Genomic DNA, 1,913 nt, shown 5'->3' with positions numbered 1-1,913 from the left:
AACGCGTTGGACTCATGTCGCGCTCTTGTCCACACGTAATGCTGCATTTCCAAAACTCCTAGCACAAATTATTAAACTTCGGGCTCACCACTCGGATTATCCAATTAAGTCAATTCGACTGGATAACGCTGGAGAATTTACATCAAAGACTTTTGATGACTATTGCATGTCTATCGGGATTGCAGTCGAGCATCCCGTACCCCATGTTCACACGCAAAACGGTCTCGCCAAAGCTACGATTAAGCGGCTTCAGCTTATTTCTCGAGCGTTGGTAATGCGCACCAACCTTCCAATTGCGTCATGGGGCTATGCAATATCATGCAGCCTTACTTATTCGTTTCAGACCCACTGCCAAACAACCATTCAGTGCGTACCAGTTGGTCACTGGATATGAGCCTGACATTTCGCATCTACGCATTTTCGGTTGTTCTGTTTATGTGCCAATTACGCCTCCACTGCGTTCTAAAATGGGTCCTCATAGACGATTGGGTATCTACGTTGGTTATGAATCTCTAACGATTATCAGATATCTCGAGCCATTAACAGGTGATCTCTTTACCGCAAGGTTTGCGGATTGTCACTTTGATGAGACACTCTTCCCATCGTTAGGGGGAGATACGAACAAACGTGATCATGTGGAACGACAGGAATTGTCGTGGTTTGTCCCCACTCTGTCTCATTATGATCCCCACACCTCACAATCTGAACGTGAAGTGAAATGTATTCTCGAACTTCAGAAAGTAGCAGATACGATGCCTGACTCTTTCTCCGAGATTGCGAAAGTGACAAGATCAGATATACCAGCTGCAAATGTTCCTGCTAGGCTCGAAGTCCCTAGAAAGGGCACGGCCATCCCCGGGCTCGGTACTGCCGCCGTCGACGGCGCCGCCCATGGTGGAGGGATGGAGGCCGTGGCTCCCCAAAGGAAAAGGGGGAGGCCACCTGGTTCGGTTGACATGCGTCCGAGAAAGAAACTGACCGACAAGGCACAAGTCAATCCTTTGATCATCGATGTTGAGAATCCTTCTCACGAGATCATCTCTGATTACAGTTATGTCCACGAGTTGATATTAGAATCCATGGGGTACGCCTCAGGGTCAATGTCAACATCAGAGAACATAGAAATCTCCATGTGTTATGATAACACTTATGAATTGATGAACCGGTCATCAACCCATGTCGATGATATATTTGCTTATTCCGTGGCTCATGAAATCATTGAGCACGATGACATCGAACCACGCTCTGTTGCAGAATGCCAAAACAGAGCAGATTGGCCTAAATGGAAAGTTGCAATCCAGGCAGAATTAGACTCTCTAACAAAGAGACAGGTCTTCGGCCCAGTAATGCTAACTCCGCCGAGTGTAAAGCCTGTTGGACATAAATGGGTCTTTGTTAGAAAGCGTAATGAGAAGAATGAGGTACTTCTGTATAAGGCCCGCCTTGTGGCGCAAGGTTTCTCACAACGCCCTGGGATTGATTATGAGGAGACTTACTCTCCAGTCATGGACGTCATAACTTTTCGCTACTTAGTCAGTTTGGTAGTGTCCGAAAAACTTGACATGCAGCTCATGGATGTGGTTACGGCATATCTCTATGGGGATCTAGATTCAGAGATATATATGAAAGTGCCTGATGGCATTACGTTACCTAAATCAAGTAACTCTAAACCACGGAGTGCGTATGCTATAAGGTTGCAACGCTCACTTTACGGATTAAAGCAATCTGGGCGAATGTGGTATACTCGTCTAAGTGACTACTTGATTAGGGAGGGATATAAGAACGATGAACTATGCCCGTGCGTGTTCATAAAGAAGACAAGTTCCGGATTTGCAATAGTGGCCGTTTATGTCGATGATATGAACATTATCGGTACTCTTGATGAAATCAAAGAGACCGCGGCTTATCTGAAA

At 45.8% G+C, this 1,913-nt stretch overlaps 1 protein-coding gene across 1 annotated transcript; it reads left to right on the top strand.

The window, feature by feature from the left end:
* Positions 1-308: 308 nt before the first annotated feature.
* LOC101304635 lies at positions 309-1,872 on the top strand (the record flags this gene model as incomplete). Its single annotated transcript, XM_004309244.1, has 1 exon — positions 309-1,872. A coding segment is annotated over exon 1 (1,564 nt), but the record flags the coding sequence as incomplete, so codon positions are not given.
* Between the last annotated feature and the right edge of the window lie 41 nt (positions 1,873-1,913).

Source organism: Fragaria vesca, unplaced genomic scaffold, assembly GCF_000184155.1.
Source record: "Fragaria vesca subsp. vesca unplaced genomic scaffold, FraVesHawaii_1.0 scf0510130, whole genome shotgun sequence".
Lineage (NCBI taxonomy): Eukaryota > Viridiplantae > Streptophyta > Magnoliopsida > Rosales > Rosaceae > Fragaria > Fragaria vesca.
This window is presented reverse-complemented; position numbering and strand designations above follow the sequence as displayed.